Source organism: Lissotriton helveticus, chromosome 12 (assembly GCF_964261635.1).
Source record: "Lissotriton helveticus chromosome 12, aLisHel1.1, whole genome shotgun sequence".
Lineage (NCBI taxonomy): Eukaryota > Metazoa > Chordata > Amphibia > Caudata > Salamandridae > Lissotriton > Lissotriton helveticus.
Window position 1 is genome coordinate 113,287,165 of NC_136073.1, and position 21,168 is coordinate 113,308,332.

At 46.5% G+C, this 21,168-nt stretch overlaps 1 protein-coding gene across 1 annotated transcript in view; it reads left to right on the top strand.

Annotated features, from left to right (window-relative positions):
• The window catches only part of LOC144798985 (transmembrane protein 272-like), a 215,784-nt gene that overhangs the window by 91,270 nt on the left and 103,346 nt on the right, over window positions 1-21,168 (top strand). Inside the window, exon 4 of the mRNA XM_078670127.1 lies at window positions 689-877. Coding sequence (XP_078526253.1) covers window positions 689-877 — 189 coding nt within the window. The remainder of the gene's footprint in view (window positions 1-688; window positions 878-21,168) is intronic.

A 21,168-nucleotide genomic window follows, 5' to 3' on the forward strand; every position in this document is an offset into this window, starting at 1 on the left:
GTTTGTACAAACGATATGTGTTCCTGTTTGACTCTTTTTCCTGTTAGAAGATGGTTCCTTATTCTGCTGACGACTGCTTGCACTTCACCTCAAATTATTCCAAAACGTGTTTAGGAGGTATTAAGGTCGCAAAATGAGTCTTAAACACATAATGAATGGCCACGCATCAGGTAGAAGAATGTGATAGAGCAGAATAGTATCTGACTTGTGTTGCTTGTTGTTACGGTACAATATTGCACTACTAGTAGTAGATGCAAGTCATGGTTGTTTATGAGGAAGCATCTCTAAAGCACCTTTCTAAGTGGTACCCCAGAACAATTTTGGGAGTAAGGGCAAACTAAAATTCCTGTCTCCAAAAACAAACCACAAAGGAACAGGGGGTACTTGGGATTAAAATGAAGGGAGTTGAGCAACAACAAATTGCCATTATGTGCTTATCCCCTCAAACTACCCCTCTGTTAAACATCAAACTAGCTGCCACTTTGCGGTTTACACTGATCTGCCTGTACATAGTGGCTTTAAAACCATTTTACACATTAAATGAGAACCCAACTTGGCTACTTAAATACATTTTAGTGCACAGATGCTCGCCTCCTTCCTCTCACTGAAAGAAGCCGAAATGAAAGGAGGCTTGGGATAGAAGGTGCAGCAATACTTCTCTGATGATGCTCTCTTCTTGCTCCCACAGGGTCGGTGTTCTTCCACGACTGCCCCGCACAGTACCTCATCCCCTACTACCTGATCATTTCCGGGGTCGCCAGCTTCCTGCTTCTCATTCCAAGCATCTTGCCCTGCAGAAACCGAGAAGAGCCCTCCATTCTGATCAACGCCTTCCATTCGATCTTCGGCCTCTTCCAGCTGGCGTTTTTCATTGCAGGTCAGCATTAATCACTGGGTGGGACACAGGTTTCAGCTTCATAGAGGTTTACCTGTAGAGTATCATCACAGCTCCACATTTGAACATTGCCACTACTGACCGTTACCTCAACAAAAAATACTTCTACCATACAATTACCTCATTTGCTTCTACGTAGTATTAAAAATATATATGTTAGAGGCATATGAGCAGTAGATCATATGCTTTAGGATAGATCGCCATCTAGTGTTGGGTCCAGATGTTTGCATTTTGTTTTTGTTCGAAGAAGTCTTTGCAGTCACAAGGTAGGGGACTCCTCCTTTTGGTGATAGCGCGCATGGGCATCGACTCCAAACCCAAATTTTTTTTTCCGCCATCGTGTTCCGATGTGTATTGCTGTGGTTCTGTATCGTTCTCAAACTCCTTCGACGCGCAATCCTCTACCCTCTATGGTATTGTCTTTCGATCGCGGTTTCCTGTTCGACGCGTATCGTTTAAACTGTTAAAACCTCCGATCAGGAGCTTCGGGGCGGGCCGTCGGGCCTACCTGTTCTGACCACGCCAGCAGTTGATGGAACGGACTCCATTTAAGCTATGTCCTGGGTGCAGTGCTAAATTGCCATGGACACACTTGCACGAGGTGTGCAACCTCTGCTTAGCCCCGGAACACGACAAAAAGGACTGTGAAGCGTGCCGATTGTTCAGATCCAAGAAAACTATTTGTGATCGTCGGGCTCGAAGCCACGAGTTACAACACAGTAGCGGCTCCATACCGGATATCTTCGGTGAAGTTATAGATTCCCATCGTCCAGCTTCAGAAGCCGAGGATGAAGAACTGGTCTCTGTGTCCGAAGCTGACTCCGACATGGAAGAACTACTGGTCAACGTACCGGGAGTACAGAACTGCATGTTCCCACTCAACTAAAACCTAACGCTCCGGTATCACCTTTGCCCTCTGGCTCAGGTCGGCACCGAGAAAAGGTTTCAGATGCCCCGCCATCCAGCTATGAAACACAAAGACGAGCCTTCCGGCACGTTCTCGAGCCAGCTACATTCCGGTGCCGAACCAACACCCTCGACACCGAAACATAAGACGAAGCATTTGCCAGTCTCCACACCACCGGCACCTTCGACACCGAAGGCTTTGGAGACGAAATCCTGCAAATCTAAGGCTTTGGAGCCGAAATCCTGCAAATCTAAGGCGTTGGAGCCGAAATCCTGCAAATCTAAGGCTTTGGAGCCGAAATCCTGCAAATCTAAGGCTTTGGAGCCGAAATCCCCCAAATCCAAGGCTTTGGAGCCGAAATCCCCCAAATCCAAGGCTTTGGAGCCGAAATCCTCCAAATCTAAGGCGTTAGAGCCGAAATCCTCCAAATCTAAGGCGTTAGAGCCGAAATCCTCCAAATCTAAGGCTTTGGAGCCGAAATCCTCCAAATCTAAGGCTTTGGAGCCGAAATCCTCCAAATCTAAGGCTTTGGAGCCGAAATCCTCCAAATCTAAGGCTTTGGAGCCGAAATCCTCCAAATCTAAGGCGTTGGAGCCGAAATCCTCCAAATCTAAGGCGTTGGAGCCGAAATCCTCCAAATCTAAGGCTTTGGAGCCGAAATCCTCCAAATCTAAGGCTTTGGAGCCGAAATCCTCCAAATCTAAGGCGTTGGAGCCGAAATCCTCCAAATCTAAGGCGTTGGAGCCGAAATCCTCCAAATCTAAGGCGTTGGAGCCGAAATCCTCCAAATCTAAGGCTTTGGAGCCGAAATCCTCCAAATCTAAGGCTTTGGAGCCGAAATCCTCCAAATCTAAGGCTTTGGAGCCGAAATCCTCCAAATCTAAGGCTTTGGAGCCGAAATCCTCCAAATCTATAGCTTTGGAGCCGAAATGGTCTAAACCGAAATCTTCAGAGCTGAATTCCTCGACATCTGAAGGCTCAGAGCTGAGATCCTCGACATCTGAAGGCTCAGAGCTGAGATCCTCGACATCTGAAGGCTCAGAGCTGAGATCCTCGACATCTGAAGGCTCAGAGCTGAGATCCTCGATATCTGAAGGCTCAGAGCTGAGATCCTCGACATCTGAAGGCTCAGAGCTGAGATCCTCGACATCTGAAGGCTCAGAGCTGAGATCCTCGACATCTGAAGGCTCAGAGCTGAGATCCTCCGCGCCGTAAAGTTCAGAACCAAGAACTTCCATTCCGAAAGCTTCAGAGCCCAAACCCGCTAAAACCAAGTACTCAGATTCAAAACTTTGATGCCCAAAGACTCTCAGCCTAAATCTTCGACGCCAAAATCAACTCCTAAAGGAAAAGATACCCCATCCGAAGAGCCTCAGTCCGACGACCCTCCTTTGGATCCAAAACAAAAGACGAAGTATTGACCCTAAAACTGGACACCTCCTGGCCACTCTTCCTCAAGAAAGGAAGCTGTATCTCTGAGGATTGCTCTATACCTCTGAAGAAAAAGGGCATGGATACTAACTCCTCTCCCCCTTACATACCCCCTTATCCTCCTCCTAACTCAAATGTAATCCTTACACCATCAATTATACAACACCACATCCACTACCACCCGACCCACAGGATGAAGATTATGGGGATGGGGATGAAGATCAGGATATGCCACAAGTTCAGGACGTACCACAGGACACTGATCCCTGATAGAATTATAATGAGGAACCAGATCAGGACCATGACCCTGACCCTTATCCCTCCAGACCCTCCCCACCTGACGACAACGTTGGCAATGTTCAGCTTATCAACAGGGCTGCTCAATATCACGAGGTGGAGCTTCTTACAGACCTTCTAGAAGAGAATTTCCTTGTTGAGACACTAACACACTCCCAAAGGTCTACTAATTCTTTACCAATGCTCAAGGGCATGTTAAATCACACGGATGAGGTATTCAAGCCCCCCGTTAGATCCAGAATACTCACACCTAGACTAGATAAAAAATACAAAGCCGCTCCTACAGACCACGCATACATAAAAGGTCAGTTGCCCTTAGACTCTCTTGTGGTATCGAACACCCGCAAAAGAGCTAACTCTCAAACCACAGGCGACACCCCTGCTCCTGATAAGGAGTCTAAACTCATTGACGCCTCAGGCAAAAGAGTGGCTTCGCAGGTGGCTAATCAGTGCCGTATTGCCAATGCTCAAGCGCTTTTAACATGCTACGATAGGGCTCACTACGATGAGTTGGAAAAACTCATGCAATATTTGCCTGATGAGTATAAAACCAAAGCTAACGATCTCGTTCAAGAAGGGAAGCTCATTACCAACACTTCCATCCAAAATGCGCACTGGATGCGGCACACACAGCATCTCGAGCCATCAACACTAGCATACTATTTCGCTGACATGCTTGGCTTAGAATCTCTGGATTCAAGCAGGAGGTACAGTCCTCCATACTTAATCAACCCTTTCATAAGGAGCATCTTTTCGGGCCAGCTGTCGATACTTCCCTAAAAGAGATAAAGAAAGACACAAACTGCAAAGTCCATGGGGGCCTTACAATTACCTTGTAGCAGGGGTTCCTTTTGCCGCTCCTTTTACAGGGGTGGCTCAAAAACAGTGTCCACAGAGAATCCCTCCTTCTCTTATAAGGGTAACAACCAATCTCACTTCTCCAGAGGTTGTTTTCAAAGAAGCAACAAAGGAAATAATATGGGAAGAAGCAGAGGCAACTCCAACCACACATCCCCTAGCAACAAATATTGACTTCCCTCTGCTACCTTCGATCATTCCACTCCTGTCGGGTGAAATCTCACAGTTCCTACCTGTCTGAAAGTCAATCACCTCAGACAAGTGGGTAATACAAATCCAGTATGAGTATTGCCTGGAACTTACCTGCACTCCACCAACTATTCTTCCAAGAAAAAGTGCAATGTCACCAGAACTCCTCACACTCTTTAAACAAGAGGTTCTCTCTCTGGTACAAAAACACGCAATAGAACTAGTCCCATTACATCATCAAGGGACTGGAGTGTACTCCCTGTATTTCTTAATTCCAAAAAAGGACTACTCTCTCAGGCCTATATTGGACCTCAGACAGCTAAATCTCTACATTTAGTCAGACCACTTCCACATGGTCACCCTCCAACAGGTGCTCCCACTGCTTCAGCACGGCGACTTTCTATCCTCCCTACATTTAAAAGACGCCTACTTCCATATTCCCATTCACCCGGCTCACAGAAAATATCTCTGGTTCATGGTGGACTGACAACATTACCAATTCAAAGTTCTCCCTTTCGGGGTAACTACAGCACCCAGAGTTTTCACCAAGTGTCTGGCAGTAGTTGCAGCTTCCTTAAGAAGACCACACATTCACGTCTTCCCTTGCCTGGACAAATGGCTAATAAAAGCCAGATCACAACACAGCTGCATTTACCGCACTCACATTTACCACACTCACAAGACAGTTCAGCTGCTTCACGACTTGGGTTTCACTGTAAACTTCACCAAGTCTCACCTCCACCCATCCAACATGCAAGCATACCTAGGGGCCACAATAGACCCTTGCAGAGCTCTAGCATACCCCAACCCAGCCAGTATACCAACATTCAAAATCTGATATCACAATTTCAGCCTCAACACTCACTACGAGCCTGAGTGTTCATGCAATTGATCGGCTAGATGGGTTCTTGCATTCTCATCGTTCCTTACACGGTAATTCAAATGCATCCCCTACAGGAATGCTTAGCACGTCAGTGAAACCAGGCTCCAGGTCAGTTAAGAGATCTAGTGTTGGTGGATAGCCGCATCCATCGCTCTCTACAGTGGTAGAATACACAAAACCTTTCTGGGGGGTGGGGCATTTGTTGACCTTGTTCCACAGATAGTGCTAACAGCAGACGCATCGCTCACTAGTTGGGGAGCTTACCTTCAAAAACATACGATTCAGGGCATATGGACCCTATAACAAAAAGCATTTACAATGCAATGGTTTCGCCTTTGGAAAAGTTAGAGCTATTGGCATTGTAAATGACAAAATGTGTATTTATGTGTTGGTTTTAAAAACAGATAAATAAATGGCATTGTCATTTACATTGCCATTAGCTTAATCTCTGCAGTCACTCTGCACTCCCTAGTCACTCTGCACTCCCTAGTCACTCTGCACTCCCTGCAGTCACTCTGCACTCCCTAGCAGTCACTCTGCAGTCCCTAGCACTCTGCAGTCACTCTGCACTCTCTAGCACTCCCTAGCACTCTGCAGTCACTCTGCACTCCCTAGCACTCTGCAGTCACTCTGCACTCCCTAGCACTCTGCAGTCACTCTGCACTCCCTAGCACTCTGCAGTCCCTAGCACTCCCTAGTAACTCTGCACTCCCTAGTCACTCTGCACTCCCTAGTCACTCTGCACTCCCTAGTCACTCTGCACTCCCTAGTCACTCTGCACTCCCTAGTCACTCTGCACTCCCTAGTCACTCTGCACTCCCTAGTCACTCTGCACTCCCTAGCTCTCCCTAGTCACTCTGCACTCCCTAGCTCTCCCTAGTCACTCTGCACTCCCTAGCACTCTGCACTCCCTAGCACTCCCTAGTCACTCTGCACTCCCTAGTCACTCTGCACTCCCTAGTCACTCTGCACTCCCTAGCACTCTGCACTCCCTAGCACTCTGCAGTCACTCTGCACTCCCTAGTCACTCTGCACTCCCTAGTCACTCTGCACTCCCTAGTCACTCTGCACTCCCTAGTCACTCTGCACTCCCTAGTCACTCTGCACTCCCTAGTCACTCTGCACTCCCTAGTCACTCTGCACTCCCTAGTCACTCTGCACTCCCTAGTCACTCTGCACTCCCTAGTCACTCTGCACTCCCTAGTCACTCTGCACTCCCTAGTCACTCTGCACTCCCTAGTCACTCTGCACTCCCTAGTCACTCTGCACTCCCTAGTCACTCTGCACTCCCTAGCACTCCCTAGTCACTCTGCACTCCCTAGTCACTCTGCACTCTCTAGCACTCCCTAGTCACTCTGCACTCCCTAGTCACTCTGCACTCCCTAGTCACTCTGCACTCCCTAGTCACTCCCTAGTCACTCTGCACTCCCTAGTCACTCCCTAGTCACTCTGCACTCCCTAGTCACTCCCTAGTCACTCTGCACTCCCTAGTCACTCTGTGTGAGAAGTTGGCCTGATATATGCTGTCCTCAGTTCTGAGGGCACCTTGTATCAGTCCAAACAATCTTTATGGTGTCTGGTTGTAAGTCAACCTTTATAGACAAGCTATCCTAGGGGTAGCATGGACTAAGCAGCCTTAAAGGCTTAACTCAAGAGGTCGTGTTAAGCAAGCTGTTTTACCAATCACAATCCTGTAATATCAAATGAAAGGACACCACACAAGTATATATTATAAAAATATATGTATTTATTACTCAAAGTAATCCTCAGTACTCTTTGAGTAAAGAAGCACAAGCGTTTAAACAAAAGCACAGTATAACATATGAAAGTTGCACAATTATGGATGAGCCCTAGGGGCCACTCAAACCATATACTAAGAAAGTGGTATAAGAGATACCAATCGAACAGTGGTCAGGCCTAGGGCCTGGGGAATTGCTGGGAGCAGTCAGGACTAGCAATGCTGAAGTCGGGAAAAGCCCGCGGGATTCGGGTGCAGCACTTAAAGTGCGGCTTACACCAATGCAATGTCAATGGTGCGTAAAAGTTACACAAATAGAGTTTAGGGTACTTCCGCTGAACCTAGAAGGACCAAACTTTAGACACAGACCCTAGAGGTGTGTACCAGTGTGGGAACACCGGCGTTGCAATGTTACCTCACCCACAGGAAGCGGGTGCATAGGGTCGAAGTGGCGTCGGGTTTTGTCACGCAGGCTCTTGGTGCTTGTAGCTGAAGATGCTGCAGGCGATGTGAAGGAGAACTGTCCGGTGTGATCCAAGGGTGGATCAGAGTAGAAAAGTACCTGAAAGCAGAGGGGACAGAGTCTGGGTCACTCAGCAGTGACCAGGGTGGAACCAGGACGGAACCAGGCAATGTCGGGCGCAATCAGGTGGTTGTCGAGGAGCTTCTCTCCGCTGTCACGTGGGCTCTGGGGCATCTGCGACGTCCAGGAGCAGGTCACGATCTGTCCCATGTAGGCTCTCACCGTCGGCGCAGTCGGCTTCAAGATTGGAGCAAACAACACTTGGCAAGAGCAATCCACGCAGGACCGGAAGATTGCTTCTCACTCGGACCAGGAGGGTCAGAGTGGGGGCTCCTTTTCAGGGGAGCTGGTGCAAGTCTGGAGCAACCAGAATCACAAGTCGTATTTAGGTTTTTGTCGGCACAGGGGCCACAAGCCGGCTGGCAAGTGACCGGGCCAACGCGTTGAGCCAAAGAAAGCAGAAGGGCCCCACGCAGCACTCGTCGAGTGTAGAGGGGTGAACTTCAGTGCAAGAGTGGCTCAGGGTTAGGGCTTCTCAAACCCCGGTGTACAGCTTCGAGGGTCACTCGTGGGCTGCACGGTCAGCGTCTCGTGGTCTTTTCAAGATGGCTGGCCCCACGCTTCCGGTCGCCTCCACGGGTCTCAGCTCTGCAGGGACTGTGGATCGGGCTGTAGGAAGGCAGGCAAGCTTGATCTCGTCGATCTCTGTCGCTCGAGTTCAGGCGGTAACGGCAACAAAGCAGGCGTTGAGGTGCTGGATGGTACCTGTTTGCACAGGGTGGTCACTCCTTGACCACAAGGGAGATTCTTCAGTCTTCTACGTCGAGTAGGATGTCGAAGGGTCCAGAGTTTCGTTTCTTATGATTCATCAGGATAATCTGAAGTGCATTGGCACTGCTCCCACTCTTCTTCGAATCTGGGGGGCTGGGTTACCTGCTAGGTCCCCTCCTATGGGTGGGACCCAGGAAGGGGGTGGATACACCCCTTTCCTTTGATCCAGGCCGCGCTGGGACGGGGGCTGGGATGCCCCAGAACCGGTTTGGCCGGATTATGCAAGGGGCAGCTTTGTGCTCCCCAGGCAGTGTCTGGTTTCTTTCAAACCTCCCTGCTACAATCCACTATCTCCTGTCTGGGGTGGTGTGGCACCTCCCTGCAACAGGAAATCCTTTGTCCAGGCCCCCTTGGCTGAGTTTCGGTCAGCTTCAGGGGGTCAGACTTGTGTCTGTGGCAGAAGCATCCATTTTGTGGATCTGAGGCTCTTTTAAAAATCAACCGTGTTTCAGCAAAGTAACATGTCTTACCCCTCTAGAGGGGTGGAATGCTATCCCCGTCGACAGGACTGTCGAGGGGATAGTATTCCAAATCGTATGACACCTTACACGACATGTTTTGATAAAGCCAAACAAAAAATGACATATAACCGCGAGGATTATAATGCACCTACTAGTATATGGCAATATCCCGGAACAGCTTAGGGAATTGGTCCCGACAGCTGCAGACAGGCTCAGCTCATGCTAGAGTCCCATCTCACATAAAACCACGCACTCTGCCTCCAGGATTGTTAAGGCCTGCCATAGGAGTAACTGACAGGTATATATGTGTCCAGATATAGGTTTAGATATAGGTATACTACATCTAAGCAAGGGGTGATTACACCACCTTGCCCCAGCTGAGTGATCAGCCAGTTGTGTCAATTTAAGAACCAGCCAGGGGTGGCAAAAGTTATGCTGCAGCCCCTGGTAGGCCTTGGTGGCTCCTATGCCCTGAGCACCTATAGTGCATGGTACAGGGGCTGACAAGGAGTCCATTTCCAATTGGGGTATGTACCTAGGGTACATGGAATCCATTTTACAGAGAGAGCAGGTAGCCTGGGGCCCTGATTAGCAGGGAACCAGGCCAACTAAGTCGAAAACCAGCTAAACACAAGGCAAAAAATCTGGGGTAACCATAGTCTGGTAGCCACCTTCCTACACTCTGCACTCCCTAGTCACTCTGCACTCCCTAGTCACTCTGCACTCCCTAGTCACTCTGCACTCCCTAGTCACTCTGCACTCCCTAGTCACTCTGCACTCCCTAGTCACTCTGCACTCCCTAGTCACTCTGCACTCCCTAGTCACTCTGCACTCCCTAGTCACTCTGCACTCCCTAGTCACTCTGCACTCCCGAGTCACTCTGCACTCCCGAGTCACTCTGCACTCCCGAGTCACTCTGCACTCCCTAGTCACTCTGCACTCCCTAGTCACTCTGCACTCCCTAGTCACTCTGCACTCCCTAGTCACTCTGCACTCCCTAGTCACTCTGCACTCCCTAGTCACTCTGCACTCCCTAGTCACTCTGCACTCCCTAGTCACTCTGCACTCCCTAGTCACTCTGCACTCCCTAGTCACTCTGCACTCCCTAGTCACTCTGCACTCCCTAGTCACTCTGCACTCCCTAGTCACTCTGCACTCCCTAGTCACTCTGCACTCCCTAGTCACTCTGCACTCCCGAGTCACTCTGCACTCCCGAGTCACTCTGCACTCCCGAGTCACTCTGCACTCCCGAGTCACTCTGCACTCCCGAGTCACTCTGCACTCCCGAGTCACTCTGCACTCCCGAGTCACTCTGCACTCCCGAGTCACTCTGCACTCCCGAGTCACTCTGCACTCCCGAGTCACTCTGCACTCCCGAGTCACTCTGCACTCCCGAGTCACTCTGCACTCCCGAGTCACTCTGCACTCCCGAGTCACTCTGCACTCCCGAGTCACTCTGCACTCCCGAGTCACTCTGCACTCCCGAGTCACTCTGCACTCCCGAGTCACTCTGCACTCCCTAGTCACTCTGCACTCCCTAGTCACTCTGCACTCCCTAGTCACTCTGCACTCTTCACTCCCTAGTCACTCTGCACTCTGCACTCCCTAGTCACTCTGCACTCTGCACTCCCTAGTCACTCTGCACTCCCTAGTCACTCTGCACTCCCTAGTCACTCTGCACTCCCTAGTCACTCTGCACTCCCTAGTCACTCTGCACTCCCTAGTCACTCTGCACTCCCTAGTCACTCTGCACTCCCTAGTCACTCTGCACTCCCTAGTCACTCTGCACTCCCTAGTCACTCTGCACTCCCTAGTCACTCTGCACTCCCTAGTCACTCTGCACTCCCTAGTCACTCTGCACTCCCTAGTCACTCTGCACTCCCTAGTCACTCTGCACTCCCTAGTCACTCTGCACTCCCTAGTCACTCTGCACTCCCTAGTCACTCTGCACTCCCTAGTCACTCTGCACTCCCTAGTCACTCTGCACTCCCTAGTCACTCTGCACTCCCTAGTCACTCTGCACTCCCTAGTCACTCTGCACTCCCTAGTCACTCTGCACTCCCTAGTCACTCTGCACTCCCTAGTCACTCTGCACTCCCTAGTCACTCTGCACTCCCTAGTCACTCTGCACTCTGCACTCCCTAGTCACTCTGCACTCACTACTCTGCACACTCACTACTCTGCACTCTGCACTCACTACTCTGCACACTCACTACTCTGCACACTCACTACTCTGCACTCTGCACTCACTACTCTGCACAAAGATCTGTTACAATTAAAATAAAATTAAACGATGTGTAAAAAATTATATGAAGTAATCTTCCTCGAGTTTTTCTAGCACCCGATTCTCTCCCTTCCTTCACCCTTCTAGCTCCCCACCTCACCTTCTGCCCACACTTTTTCAGATTATGCTGTGAATGGGTGCAAGTATTTATTTTACTTAATGCAGTTTTATATAGCGTAAATTTTACCCAAAGTTGTCAGACCGCTTTACAATAGAACCAAGTAAATTACATAATTTCATTTTACAGTGTTTTAAGAAGACGCAAACACACTGCAGACTGGGTTTAATAACGTGGCTGCTGTGTGGCGTCTTAATTACAAGCTCCCTTGCGCCGCCCCTACGTCACTTTTGTCCATGTTTAAAAGTGACGCACTGGCGGTGGAAGGGGCTTGTAAGTTAGCCCCTCAGCGTTATTCTCCCCAAAGCATGTGACAACTTCAGGCACCGACACAATGGATTACCGGACGGTACAACCACAGTTATGTATCATAGATTATATACTCGCAGAGGTATGTGACAGCATTACAATTACACAATAAGATATCGCCGCACAGGGCGAGCTGTGAGGGGATCTGGGTGGAGGGACAAAGGGAATGAGGTATGGCGGGCAAAAAGAGATGGGTGAAGGAGGGACGAGGGGGTCGTAGGGAGGGGGGTGGGGTGCCAAGGACGGATGGTGGACGTGGTATACAAGGACGAGGGAGGGATAGAGTTATTGGGTGTAGGGATAGGGAGGGTCGTAGGAAGTGGGTACGAAGGGAAGGGGCCGGAATGGAAGGGGGGAGACGAAGGAGGAGATGAAGATAAGAAACGGCAGGAGAGCTGAAGGGAGGGGGCCGGACAAGCTGGCTGCAGAGGAAAGAATGGCTGAGTGAAACCGGGTAGTGGAGAGAAGGAGGGACGAAGTGAAGGAGATGTGAGAAGGATAGGATGAGAGGGTTGGAAGGGAGCCTGGCTGAGGCTCGGCAGGGGCTGGAGCTGAATAACAGACGGGATGCACCGGGGGTCTGTGTGGAGTGATGGAGGGGTAGGTGAGGCGAAGGGTTGTGAACTGATGGTGGGAAGAAGGGGCACCAGAGGAGAAGACTGACTCAGGAGAGACAGGCAGGGAGGAGGAAATGAAGGGGAGGTGGAATGAGAGATTGGGGTAACTGGAAGGCGTCTTGGAATGAAGGTTTGGCAAGTATAGAGCCGAGACAAGAGTGAAGGGATGGGTGAAAGGGGCTTAGGGGGTCGTGGTAGATGACACTCGGGAGGGGTGGTGTTCGAGGTGATGTAGAAATGACCACACATCATTGATAGGCTGGTGCAGACGAAAGAGGCATATCTATGTGTGAGCAAAATGCAGACATAGAAAACCTGCCGGACAACTTCCTGGTTACGCGAGCCGCTTTGCATTGACTGCCTCGAGACCACGCCAGCGCTGTGTTTGACAAGATTAGAGCTGTTGACATTTTCCCGACGATTTGAATGGGACCGAAGAATACCTGTTTGCGGTAATGACCCAAATGAAAGGCTACTGCATAGCCCCTCCACTCTTAAGGAGGTCTGCCCACTGCCCCAATGTCCTGATGAAGACCCGCCTTGTAAGGGCCATTTACCCTACCGCATAGGGTCGAAACGTAGACGTTTTCCCTGATATGTACTCCTATGGTTACACTGGATTTGTACAGCCATAGATAGGAGATATTGTTTCTTTTTGATTTTTGATTGTGAATCATTCCGTTTGAATGTGGCTCCGAATTCAGGAGACCAGTATATATATATATATGTATAAAAAAGAATCCTTGATCAATGATGTGCAATTGATTATTTATGTATTTTGTCACTTTTTTCACACAAAATCCCTCACTTCACTTCCCACCCCCTCTCCATGTGGGCACTAATATGCTTATGAACTGCAAAGGAACCTTTACAAATTGCTTGAACCATTTATCGGTTTGCTTGGTTACTCTGTGAAATAAAAACACTGTAACCCTTAATTCATATGCTGTAAGAATTTTTTTTTTCTAATTTGTGTTGTTTCACCAATTTCTAAATAATTGTCTGACAGTCTGGGACCCCTTTCTCTTCACAATAACCTATCACCCAGGTCCCAATGACTATCTGGGTCTGACCCTGTTACTTGCTAACGGACATGTCATCATGGACATCCACAAAAGCGGTGAGCAGGGTTGTACTATGCACACGAGTACACATTGTTATTATTTTGCCGTTTTATATAGCGCAAACTCAACCCGAAAGTATCAGTGCGCTGTACGCGAGCACCAGTTGCATTACGGACGGACACATTCATTTTTAGGCAGGGGTAGATAAAGTGATTTGTCCAGAAACACAGGATGTCGAGGCTGCCAAGACTCGAACGCGGATCCCCAGCTTCAGAGTCGGCCGTTCCAGCCCTTAAGTCACGAGAATGGCTGCGCTGCGTCTCTGCGGGCCGTTCACAGAAGCTAGAGCCAGTGTTTGTGCGCAGCAATCTACATAGATACATCAAAAGACAGTGGGAGGGGGGGCGGGAACGGATGAAACAAGGAAAGGCACGGACAGCGGGAGGGAGGGCAGGAAAGGCACGGACAGCAGGAGGGGGGCGGGAAAGGCACGGACAGCGGGAGGGGGGGCGGGAAATGCACGGACAGCGGGAGGGGGGTGCTCACCTGGACTTCCGTCGGCGGTCGGCCGCAGAATGACCAAACGAAACATGGACTACAAAAAAAATAAACCCCGCCCACTGCCGCATGACAATCAGAAAAGGGTGGAGAGGGAAGAAATCGCGGGAACGCCCACGAATCTGGTCCGGCCATGACGGACAGATCTCTGTTTCAATGGCTAGCCTCCATTTATGGAGCTAGCCAATGGAACAGAGGGCGGATTCCCAAGCCACATAGTTATTCTCATTAGGTTTTCGCCTGCGCGAAAAGCTGCGCATTAGGCGAAACCTAAAAACTACTCCACATAAACCATCTGGAGCTACTAGCAATTTTCCTAGCATTGAAAGCTTTTTAACTGCATCTAGTAGCCAAAGCAGTCCTAGTTCGTAAAGACCACATGACAGCAATGTACTACATACAAAAACAAGGGGGGGGGAGACTCTACACCTTTCACAACTAGGTCCAAGCATATGGAGATGGGCCATACCTCAAAAAATATAGCTCCTTACAGAACACCTCCCAGGAGCAAACCACCAGATTGCATATCTGATCAGTCGTCAAAGACAACAGATCCATGAATATGGACTACATCCTCAAGTTCTCCCATTCTTCCAGATGTGGAGCTACCCAGAAATAGATCTCTTTGCCACACACATCAACGCAAAATGCCCAAGCTTCGCACCTAGGTATCCTCACCCATTGTCCAAAGGCAATGCGCTATGGATGAATTGGTCAGGAAAATTTGCTTACGCTTTTCCACCTCTCCCGCTAATTCCATTACTGGTTCGGAAGCTCGCATAACATTCCCTGACAAAAATCCTAGTTCATCCCACATGGGCTCGACAGCCATGGTTCCCAACCCTGTTGGAACTGTCAGTAGTTCCTCACCAAAAACTACACCCCCAAGCTTTTCACTCTGAACCACAGAGAGATCCGACATCCAGATCCCAGTCAACTCAACCTTGCGATTTGGCAACCTTAATCTTCCGCCAGACTGCATGAACATCATTAAAGAGGCTAAATGCCTTACCAGAAGAGCATGCTATGCTGCAAAGCGGAAACAATTTGTAATTTACTGTGCAAACAATAACATCAATCCACTAGATGCTTCCATACAAAACATAATCTGCTACACCTACAGGGTTCTAACTTAGCATATACATCTATACGCTTGCACCTTGCTGCAATAGGGTTGTATCTACAAAACAGACAACACTTGTCTTTGTTTCGAGTGCCTGCTATCAAAGCCTTCATAGAAGGACACAAAAGAATCATTCCTCCTAGACGTCCACCCTCTCCAGTGTGGAATCTTAATATAGTCCTTACAAGACTCATGGGTCCACCCTTTGGGCCATTGCACAAATGTGAACTACAATTTCTCACCCGGAAGGTAGCCTTCCGGGTGAGAAATAGTAGAGTAGGTGAGCTCCAGGCACTAACTATACAAGAACCATTTTTTCAAATTTACCCAAATAAAGTGTTTTTTAGGACTAACCCCAAATATTACCTAAAGTCGTTTCTTCATTTCATCTCGACCAATCCGCTGAGTTAGCTGTTTTTTTCCCTCAGCCAGACTCAGTGGCAGAATGTACTCTTCACAAACTGGATGTAAAACAAGCCGGCAGAATGCACTCTTCACAAACTGGATGTTAAACAAGCCATACTATATTACCTTGAAAGAACTAAATCTTTTAGGAAAACTAAACAACTCTTTGTTGCTTTTTCACCACTGCATAAAGTCAATCCCATATCAAAAGCTGGTATTGCACTGTGGATAGTTAAGTGCATCCAAACATGCTACATTAAAGCTAAGCGCTCATTAACACACTCTACACACAAACTAGGGGCTTCCATGGCATTCTTAGGGAATATACACTTAGATAACATCTGCAAGGCTGCAACATGGCCTATATCTCACACATTCACAAAGCACTATTGTGTAGATGTGTTAGCAAAACAACAAGGTAGTGTGGGCCAGGCAGTTTTAAGAACACTATTTCCAACCTCTGCAACAGATACAGGTTAACCACTGCATGGGGGATAACTGGTGTATAGTCTATGATCTGCAGCTCATATGCCTCGAACGGAAAATGCTACTTACCCAGAATGCTTCTGTTCTTGGCATATAGAGCTGTAGAGCCATATGCGCCCACCAGCCTCCCCGGGTACCTTTATCTGTTGCAGTATTATCTTACTTAGATACACTATACATGGACATCCCTTTACTACTTTTACTAACTCCATCATCACCCTTACAGCAAAACAATCTGGGGGTGGAGTCGATGGGCATGCGCACTATCACCAAAAGGAGGAGTCACCTACCTCGTCACTGCAAACACTTCTTCGAACAAAAACAAAGTGCAAACATGCGGACTCAACACTAGATGGCGATCTATGCTAAAGCATATGGCTCTGCAGCTCTATATGCCAAGAACAGATGCATACTGGGTAAGTAGCATTTTCCTTAACATGCATTTATTTTAGTTTAATTAAATGCAATTACATATAAATGTAAATTATATAAAGGATCCAGTCACAGTATTCAAGAACCAGACACGAGAACCCAAAGTCTGCAGTATTTCAATTTATTGCAGTGTCTCCAAATACGTCATTCAGTTGGTATCAGCCTTGTTCACATTAAAGAAACCGTTGTTATTGTGTTATTTACATGCTTGCGTGCCACATGGCTCAGTGAACATAGTGAAACTGCTTGTGACCAGCTTATTGCCTATTTCATTTCCAAAATATTTAGTGATTTTCAGAAATACAGCCATAAATATAAATTAATCTAATCACATACCTATTGGTTGGGGTTAGTTTTAAACTCACATTAAAGTTATTTGTATATTCATTTACCAGTCAGTGGTAATTCTGGTGCTATGGTAAGGGCACCCTATTTTATTAAAAAACATTAATTGAATTTACGTCTATTATATATTTATCATTGGAAAGCGTTTGTATTAGGGGCTATAGTAAGAGTTGCTTAATTGGAGCTATCAATATAAAAAAAATATTATAGATTTTAATTTGTAAGTCTTAGTGCAATGGTTAGGCACAAAAAATGAAGCTTAATCATATTGTATTTTTATTAAATATAATTTAAAACTAGATATTTATCACAGTTTATAAATACAGTGAATGCGTTTCTTACTGAAATACATTTATATTTTTATTTGTAAGCTCTATGATTAGGCATTAAAGACAAGGTAAACATCCAAATGAGGAAAAATAGAGCTGAGAGGTAATGGAAGACCATTAATAATAATTTTAAGGTAATTGTATTGTAATTGCATTTATATAGCGCTTACTACCCCAGACGAAACACTGAGGCGCTTTTTCGGCAAGTATCACACTATTCCGGGACCCATAAAGGAATTGGTGTTGAAGTAGTATAGTGAAATATGAAAGTAATTTAAGTGGTGGATAGGTTAAGCAGTTATTTGGATTCGGAAGGATAGAAGAGGTAAAAAGGTTTGTATTTATATAGCGCTTGTTAGCCCTGATGGGGTGTTGAAGCACTCTTTTCGGCGCGTAGCACGATACTCTGGAAACCCATAAAGGATTAGTGGTGAATTAGTATGGTGAAATATGAAAGTTATTTGAGTGGTGGATATTAGTACGTTATTTGGAGTGAGAAGGATAGTGGAGGGATAGAAGGGGAAGAAAGGTATGCATTCATATAGCACCTGTTATCCCTGATAGGTGTTGAAGCGCTTTACTGGTGAGTAGCACGTTACTCCAGAACCCATAAAGGATTAGTGTTGAAAATTAGTATAGTGAAATATGAAGTCATTTGAGTGGTGGATATGTTATTCAGTTATTTGGATAGAGAAGAGTAAGCGGCGGGACAGAAGAGGGAAAGAGGTTTGTATTTATATATGCATGCTACCCCTGATGGGGTTTTGACGCGCTTTTGTGGGCAAGTAGCCCCCTCCTCTTGAACCCATAAGGATTAGGGTTGAATTAGTATAGAGAAATATGAAAGTAATTTGAGTGGTGGATATGTTAGTCATGTATTTGGATTGAGAAGGGTTGGGGAGGGGTTGAAAAGGGAAAACGGTTTGCATTTATATAGCGCTTGTAACCCTGATGGGTGTTGAAGCCATAAAGGATTAGTGGTGAATTAGTATAGTGGAATATGAAATTAGAGAAGTGAACATGTTAGTCTGATATTTTGATGGAAAAGGATAGTGGAGGGATAGAAGAGTGAAGGATTTAGAGATGTATATTTATATTTTTTGGGAGGTCATAGCAGTAGGCGGAGGGTTTTGGATGAGTAAAAAGGGGCTGTGGAGGGGAAGAATCAGATGGAAGAGTTTAGAAATGTTTGTTTTGGGGGATCGGTATAGTAAAAGAGGTGTCAGATGATGCAAGGTGGGGTAGAGTAGGGGAGAGTCTAGAAAGGGTTATTTTGGGGATCATAGTAGTGGTATGGGTTTGAGATAAATAAGAGTGAATGTAGAGGATATATTGATAGATGTATAGGGTGAGAAATAGGGTAGTGCATTGGAAAGAGTAGTTGAAAGATGACTGAGATGAGTCAGAAAGTTGGGCGAGAAGGTATATTGAGAAAAGTATAGGCTGAGAAATGAGGTAGTGCATTGGAAATGCTAAATTTGAAGAAAGTGATATATATATATATATATATATATATATATATATATATATATATATATATATATATATATATATATATATATATATATATATAACCTACTGCGGTCGCCAGTAGGTATATATAGTTAGGATTTTTTCTCTATGGGATTTTTGAAAATTCTATGTCTAATAACTTTGGCGTTTGTGGACGAAATTGGCTGAAATTTTCAGGAAAATGGCACATTTTGTTTCTGAGCAGCCCCTGAAAATTTTGGGGGGGTTCGTCAAGGGGGGGCCGAGAAAAAAGGGGGGTCCCAAAACGCGTTTTTCCCATGTTAATTTCCATAGGGCGGTTGGCCTCACTTTTAGCCCGAACGGCTGAATGGATTTGCACGAAACTTGGCAAAATTGTAGGGACTGGTAGCCCGATGTGCCTTTTGTAGGTCTCAATATATGTGCTCCAGTGGATTTTGAGAAATTAACGTTTAAAAAAAGATATATATCTGTAACAGCGGACCTGGCAGCGTCCCAGGACGCGTACTTTTCGCGCAACGGAGCTTTGTGAAGCGAAGCTGATTGGTTCTCCGGCGTCTGTCAACATTCCAAACAGTCCGTAGCGGCCGCCATCTTGTCTCTCGGTAGGATCGAGAGACAAGAGGAGGCGAAAGCGAAGGGGCAAATGACCATAAGGGGGAATAGTAGATCCTCGCTGACCCCCTAGGTTTGATGTGGAGGTTTTAAAAGGGCCCCGCGGGGCAAAAAAAAAAAAATAATAATAATCGAACGGCTGAATGGATTTGCACGAAACTTGGCAAAATTGTAGGGACTGGTAGCCCGATGTGCCTTTGCTAGGTCTCAATATATGTGCTCCAGTGGATTTTGAGAAATTAACGTTCAAAAAAAGATATATATCTGTAACAGCGCTCCGCTTCGCGTACTTTTCGCGTTACGGAGGTTTGCGAAGCTGATTGGTTTTTCGGCGTCTGTAAACATTCCAAACAGTCCGTAGCGGCCGCCATCTTGTCTCTCGGTAGGATCGAGAGACAAGAGGAGGCCAAAGCGAAGGGGCAAATGACCATAAGGGGGCATAGTAGATCGTCCCTGACCCCCTAGGTTTGATGTGGAGGCTTTGAAGGGGTCTCGCAGGGCAAAAAAAAATATACTGTTTTTTTAGTTTATTTGCGTGGAGTGCGCCCGGTTCGCGAACCGGGAAGCGTTCTGGGGAGCGTACTTTCTTGAAAATTAGTGAAAAAAGTTAGAGTAACATAATAATTGTGAGTGATCAGATGTAGGGTAGCTCTGAGAAGAGCTTTTGGGTTTATGGTACATTTAGGTACTTATAAGTAGGTACCAATGCACATTCTTAAATTCAGAGTGAAAACTCTGTTGCCCTCATCTGAGAAGTGAACTCCATCTCCTCTGTAGATATCTTGCATGTAGTAACGCAAGTTATTGTTGTACAGGGAGCCCATTCCATGGTCTCTCATGTAAGCTGAAACAGATTTGTTTACATGCTTCCTCGACTTCTCAATTTGTGGACAAAATTGGTTCGACCACCTCCATTTCTGTCTTTGGCATATATTTGAATATACCAAGGCAGTCTGAGGAAAAAGTGCCATCAATTGCTCAAAGGTGTCCTTTAAAAGCATTTCCAGACCTACCCCAGTCAAAGTGCCCAAATCATTACCTCCACAGTGCACAATTAACAGGTCAGGTTTTGGCAAATGCATAAAGGTTTTCACCAATGGTATCAATTGGTGACATTTTAATCCTCTGTGGCCAAACCACTTAATTTCCACATCTTGTAAATTGAGGTTAGGTAAATTCCTGTTTTCAGCGTACGTTTGAGCCCAATAGATGTAACTATGTCCAACAATCCAGACAGAAAACATGGTGAGAGAAGGTTCTGTTGCAGTCAGATGAAGTGTGGCAATGAAATGGCAGTTGAAAAAATGAGAGTGTAAAATGAAAAAAACTGAGGAGTTTCTGTGTTAATGAAGCAGTAAGAGTGATTGGTGGATTTTGATTGCTGAAAACAGAAAGTTAGTGTGCATGGATGAGTTCGTTGAAAGATGTATTTTGAGTGGCGAAGAAAAAATCATTAAATGAAAGAATGCTCTGGATATGCAGGTGCACTGAGAGTTCAGAGTTCAATTGCAACATTGTTGTGTGAGAGGTCTTGCAAGAGGTGGTTGCTATGCAGAAAAAGCAGAGAGGGGGCAGAGGGGGGAAGGGTTTTGCTTTGAAAAAAAGTGAGGGAAGAGTTTTGATTGGGTGACATGAGAGATATGTGTGAGGAATTACAGCATTTCTGTGCTTTTGATAGCTGCAGACTCTGGAGTGCATACCTTTTGCTCTGCTGAAGACAAATTGGTGTGTTTCTGAGACTGTTTTGAAACTCAAAGTATTTGCTAAGGTGAGAAAAGATTTCTTTAATTTAGATAGAAAATAGTGTGCTTTAAGGAGAAAATTATGAAGAAAGTTGTGTTTTTCAAATGTTGCTTTGTCTCAAGTGTTTCACAAATAGATTTTGTTTCTTTGAGAAATTGTAATTGGAGAAAATGTGAAGTATTAGTACTGACAGGGCTTTTATGTGCATAGGAGCTGTGGAGTGTTTTCAAATTATG